Genomic DNA, 6049 nt, shown 5'->3' on the forward strand with positions numbered 1-6049 from the left:
CGGAAACCCTAGCGCGGGAAGCGTTGGCGTCACCACCGCTGGAGCTCCGCCGAGCGTCGGCCTCACGCGCAGCCTCTTTTTGCCGCCGTGGATGACAACGACACCGGGTGGCATCGCGCCGGCGTCGTCCCGTGCCGCCGCCGCACCGTCGAAGGTCCCCAATGCGACGCGGCCGAAGAAGGGCAAAACATCCGTGAAGAAAAACAAGGCGGTGGACGGCTCCGGCAGCACGAAGGCGAGGGGAAAGAAGCTTGCAGCACTTGGTTGGATGAACTTGTGGGCATGATTTTGAACTTGTGGGCATGAACTTTTATTCATCAACTTGTTTGTGTCAAATTTCACATGTTCATTGCATTTTGATGAATGTTTTCAAACTCATTTTGTGTCCAAAATATCATGTATGTTATATGTCCGGCGAGTCACGCGCGCTCTATTTTTGCTCGTTGCTGGAGCGGCGCGCGCGCGCTGCATTATAGCGCGGCTGCTGGAGCCAGCGCTGGTGGCCGCGCTAAACATGCCGAAGTGCGCGCGGCAAACAGGTTTTTTGCGCGCGACGCTTAGCTCGGCTGTTGGAGATGCTCTAAACTCCAACCAGAGACCGCATGTACGGCTAATTTTTTTTAAATAATACATTTTTTTATTAATTTTCATAAATATTACGCTGGGTAATTTTTTTTCAAAAATAATACACCGTCGGCCCGCTGCAGGCCGACTGGGCCTAGTCGGCCCACAGCAGGCCGATTGGATTCCAATCAGCCTACAGCTGGCCGACTGGCCCCTGTCGGCTCACTGTGGGCTGATTGGGTCCTGTCAGCCCATAGTGGGCCGACTGGAGCTAATTGGCTCGCTGTGGGCTAATTCTTTTTGCAAAAAAATAGGCATAAAAAACATATGTTTAAAAAAATGTTAATCATGTAATTAAAAAATGTTAAACGTGTATAAGAAAATGTTTCTGATGTATACAAAAAATGTACAATATATATGCAAAAAAGTTGACTAAAAATATGTTTTAAAAAGTGTTAATCATGTATTTAAAAATTGTTAAATGTGTGTATAAAAATGTTCCTTATCTATACAAAAAATATAGAATGTGTATGAAGAAAAGTTGACACCAAAAAAATATGTTTGAAAAGTTGACATTTTTTCAGATACATGATTAAAAATTGTTAAATGTGTGTATAAAAAATATTCCTTATCTATACAAAAAATATAGAATGTGTATGAAAAAAATTGACACCAAAAAAATATGTTTGAAAAAATGTTCTCCGACACATTTGCCGGTGCTGCGTCAAGCACTTCTCTCAGGAATGGAGGCGTCAACACATTTGCCGGTGGAACAAGACGCAAAGGCTGTACCAGTGGCAATCCTCCAAACACGTTGGCGCAAGATGGCGGACGCGATGGTTGAGCAAGTCCAGGTACAGTGGTCACCTGACTCGACGCTGGGCACCTCCTGGGAGAACAAGGCCGCGCTCTTCGACAAGTTCCCTCAGGCAGAGGCTTGGGGTCAAGCCTCGACACAAGAAGGGGGATGTCAGCGCCACTACCCCTGACATGCCGTCCCCACGTACCAACAACGACGGACCAGGAGCGGCACGGCCTCGTCGACAGATCAAGGCCAACGCAAGAGTGGCTGGGCCAGAATGGGTCCATTAGGCCCAGCCAAGACTACTACTTACCTTCCACGGCACCATCCAGGAGATCCATCCAGAGGATCAAGGCGAACCCGGCGGCTACCTCCTTCCCCTGGCTCCGAACCCTAGTCCTCCCCTTCGCCATTTTGTGTATCGAATCAAGCTTGTATCCCAGATAATTGCCACAGCTTAATAGATCCGCGAGCAGTACCTATCAGGGAAGCCCTAGACGGAGCCAGAGCCCGACGGATCAAGATCCCCGGGCGCCGCTGGGAAGCGTAGCCAGCCGAAATCTCTTGACCCTGCCTCGCCACTCTGTCCTGCCCCCCGGCGCTGAGATGCAGAACCCTAGCAGCAATCACCCTGCCCCGGCCGCGGCAGCGGCGGGGAAATCCAAGTCCTCGGGGCAGGCCGCGGCAGCGGCCTCGGGCCAGGGCCATCAGCCCTCCCCGGCCACGCCTGCGGCTGCCAAGTCCAAGTCCTCGGCCGCGGCAGGGGCCTCGGGCCACGGTCACAACTCCTCCCCGGCCACGCCGGCGGCCGGCAAGTCCAAGTCCTCGGCGCATGCCGCGGCGCCGGGCCAGGCGTCCTCCTCCAACCAACCCCACGCCGTCGGCGGCGCTGACGCAGCCGCATCGAGCCTTAAGCGCAAGCGCGGCGTCTTCCAGAAGGACCGTAAGGCCTTCTTCTGTTTTCTGAATTGTTAGTTCTTTTCTGTTTATTTTCCCCATACTTATGGCTCACTCCTATTCGTTTTCTTTCAGTGCAGCACATGATGTATGGGTTTGGGGACGATCCAAATGTAAGCTGGCCCATTACCAATTCTCTCTTTGGTTCCCTAATTTTTTGGTTAGGAATTATGTAGAACAGAATGCAGTCAGTGTAGTATATTTAAGAATTCAGGATGCAATGGGCCATAAGTGACATTTTGCAAGAAGAGTGGTAGCAAACAAGGGGTGGGTTTACCATGTTAGTATTTAATGGTTGAAAACTTGAAATATATTTAGAGAAGTAAAAGGGATATACCTGGAATTGGTACATTCTGTCCCAAAATTCTCGTCTTCAATTTGTTTACATAAGGATGTATCTATTCATATTTTAGTGTTAGATACATCCGTATCTAGATAAATCTAAGACAAGAATTTTAGGACGGAGGAAGTATTTGCTTAGACTGTGTTTATCAATGAATTTTGATTGTTGGTTAGCTTACACCTTTGCAATCAGACAACAGCCAATCCCTAACATATGTCAATGCATATGGATAGTGGTCGCATGTAATCTCTATTGAAAATTAAAATTATGTGTGCTGTTCATCTATGTTATGTTGAATGTGTGGAAGGAACTGCTAGTCTTTTCATCATGAGTAGCTACTGGCCATTTGGCCTCTCATGTTCGGGGCGAGCCGAACCGGATGCCTTTCTGTTGGGCAGGTCCTAGAGAAACCCCTAGTTTTTTGCCAACCAGCATCTATTGCCTCTCACTTCTTTTTGGGTGCTGCTGTGTGGATAGCCTGGTGTGCCTTGTAATATTTTAGTTTCACTCTTCGCATAGTAAATAAGTCAATGCTCCTACTAGGGATCTCAAAAAGAAAAAAAGACGGAGTAAAGAAACATGTCATCCCCCTTTTAAATCTTAGATGCTCTGGACTTACGATGCAACTGACCTTTTTTTTTGCTGGTTTTTCAGCCACTTCCAGAAACAGTTGCACTTGTGGAGGACATTGTTGTAGAATATGTTACTGACCTCGTAAGTTTCTCTTGCATTTGTACAGCTGTTTAGTTTATGTTTGGCCTGCTAAAAGAATACATACTATTCACAGATAGAAAGGTTTTGTTGAGGATTGCGTGACCCATTTCTGCCATTTGTACAACTATGTAGTTTATGTTTGGCCTGGTAAAAGAATACACACTATTCACAGATAGAAGGTCTTGTTGAGGATAGCATGACCCATTGAACCATTATTCATCTTTTCAATAGAGTCCATTAAGTACACTTAGGAAGTTCTGGGTAGTTTCCTATGCAAATAGACATAATTGGGTAACTGATTTTTCTTGATTAATAATCTGTATATGGATCGACATCTTGCACTGTACGATAGTGAGTCAATTTGATTTCAAGTAAATGTAGTGTACACATATGAGCAACTCATCTACCTGCCACAACCTTCCAACACAATCCATTCATGTTGAACCAAGAAATCCAGAATTGCGCTATATTTAACCAGTTATGCCAGTTTGCTTCAAGCTCATGGCTGTTTATAATTCCATTGTTTTTTTTAGAATAGCTTATGGTTCCATAGCTGAGTGAATCCATGGCGTGCCTTTTTTCCCAGGTCCACAAGGCTCAGAATGTGGCTTCAAAGAGGGGGAAGCTCTTGACAGAGGATTTTCTTTACCTTATCCGAAAGGTATGGTCTGGACTACATGATACTATGTTATTTCCTCTTCACTTGTATCTCCAGAGTTAGCCAAAGCTAAGCATTTGCATTTCACATTTCCCCCCCTAGGATATGCGTAAACTGCACCGCGCTACCGAGTTACTCTCCATGAATGAAGAGCTCAAGCAAGCAAGGAAAGCTTTTGATGTGAATGAAGAAACACTAGTAGTAACCAATGAGTGATATATGCATCCTTGAGCAGCCGCACAGACTACCATGTTATCTGCAATATTGCACTAACTGGTCAGACGATGCAATTGCTCCAGTTGGATGCTCATCCATTTGTATATGGAGTACTATTACCACGTGACATGGTAAGCAATCCAAACTATTCGTTAAAAAAGAAGAGTTTGTTGCCTGTCAAGTTGGCGTCATGTAGCACTTTCCACTGTGATGAATGGATGGTTGTACGCTTTGCCCAGTCATACTAGGCATAAAAATCTGGTTGTCATCTTTTGATATCAGGCACTATCCGCCCTAACTCGGTATTACGTTTATAATATGCGCACATTACAATCGGGAACGTTTCTACATTTCGGGACGGAGGAAGTAGTATTTGTTGCATGTGGCTGACCAAGGGCAATTAGATAACTACCTTGTGGTGGGCATGTGTCCTTGAGTTTTGCCGTTGCGACGGCGTTTGATCCAGCGCCGGCACGGACCTTCGAAGGTAATCTAAGAGCCTCGGAAGGTAATCTAAGAGTGGATGCAAATTGTGGTTTGCATTAGTGGCATCTTTGTGGTTTGCATTAGTGGCATCTGAAAGATGATGGATCATGTGTTGGGTTCGTGTTACGTGGATGGCAGGTATGATTTCCTCTTCGACGTTGCAGTCTTGTGGGGGTTCCAGATCTGGAGTTTGATGGCGTGTTCGGGGTGTTGTCCCGGTCTGATTCGTTCAACGGTAATGATTTTGCCTTTGGCGAGCCACTTTGGAGGTCCGTAAAATTGCATATTAGCAATGGAGCCGCGTCGAGCTTGGGTGTGAAGGTGATCCGTCATTTTTTATCTTTGATGGTTGCTAGTGTGGTACCAGAGGCATGTGACGGGTGTTGGTGTCAAGCTTCTTCAATCTTGTTTGTAATTTTACTTCTTGGTTGTTGTTTTTTGCTATTTGTTCAGTTTGGTCAGGTCGACATATAGGTGGCTTATACTAGATCCTTATGATATAAATGGGACATGTATTCCACGCAAAAAAAAAGATAACTACTTTTTTTTTGAAGGAAAGCCTCATGGCACTTTATTTAGATTGTGACAGTGTTACATGGCTGAGTACATGAGAAAGTAAAAAATTAGGAGCAACAACTGCCCAAACAAAACTTGGCTTAACATCATAAGAGTACCTAGCCAGAAAATGTGCCAATCCATTAGCTTTCCTTGGACAATGCTTGAAACAAGTTCCAGGAATTTCATGAGCAATATGAAGACAGTCGGCAAGTATTGCTGCATTGGGACCCAAAATCTCAGTTTTTTCAGTGCATGCTTCAATCAGTTCTAGACAATCTAATTCGACTGTCACCTTGGTGGACCCAATCTCTGGAAGAAGCTTCAAACCTTGCAACAGCCCCAAAGTTTCAGCAGTTTGGGCATTAAGGACCTGGTCAATTAGCTCGGAAGCTCCTGCAATAGCTTCCCCTCAAGAGTTTCTAAGCATTGCAACAACTAAACTTGTTCCATCATCAAAGAAACTTGCGTCAGTATTCAGCTTATACGAACCTGGAGCAGGTTTCTGCCAAGTAAGCTCTTGGTCCTTTTGTATCAGCCGGGGGGTAACTACCTTGTTAAATAAGGACCGTCTATTTTAACAGATGCCTAGAAAAAAGGTTTCCATCATTTACCTAGTTTCCCGACGATCGGCTCAATATCCAACGACCTCAATTTCATGATGCGACTTGTTCATCTTCTTCCTCCCGCACGATAGTTCCTCCTCCCCGCAGCTTTCCCTGCCCATTCGCCTACCTCCACCCCCTGCATCCGG

At 45.6% G+C, this 6049-nt stretch overlaps 1 protein-coding gene across 1 annotated transcript; it reads left to right on the top strand.

Moving 5' to 3' along the window:
- The first annotated feature begins 1689 nt into the window (after positions 1–1689).
- On the top strand, positions 1690–4549 carry LOC119327622 (transcription initiation factor TFIID subunit 13-like). Its single transcript, XM_037600721.1, has 5 exons — positions 1690–2309; positions 2399–2436; positions 3321–3380; positions 3967–4041; positions 4141–4549. Exons 1-5 carry the CDS (start codon positions 1973–1975, stop codon positions 4252–4254), a joined length of 624 nt encoding a protein of 207 aa, XP_037456618.1. The 5' UTR covers positions 1690–1972; the 3' UTR covers positions 4255–4549.
- The last annotated feature ends 1500 nt before the right edge of the window (positions 4550–6049 follow it).

This window comes from Triticum dicoccoides, chromosome 1B (assembly GCF_002162155.2).
Source record: "Triticum dicoccoides isolate Atlit2015 ecotype Zavitan chromosome 1B, WEW_v2.0, whole genome shotgun sequence".
NCBI lineage: Eukaryota > Viridiplantae > Streptophyta > Magnoliopsida > Poales > Poaceae > Triticum > Triticum dicoccoides.

Excerpts from the sequence above, each read along its gene's own strand:
- LOC119327622 (XM_037600721.1), top strand. The coding sequence starts at position 1,973 with ATGCAGAACCCTAGCAGCAATCACCCTGCCCCGGCCGCGGCAGCGGCG. Across the intron at positions 2,437-3,320 it reads GGTTTGGGGACGATCCAAAT|CCACTTCCAGAAACAGTTGC; the intron begins GTAAGCTGGCCC and ends CTGGTTTTTCAG. Across the intron at positions 4,042-4,140 it reads TTCTTTACCTTATCCGAAAG|GATATGCGTAAACTGCACCG; the intron begins GTATGGTCTGGA and ends TTCCCCCCCTAG.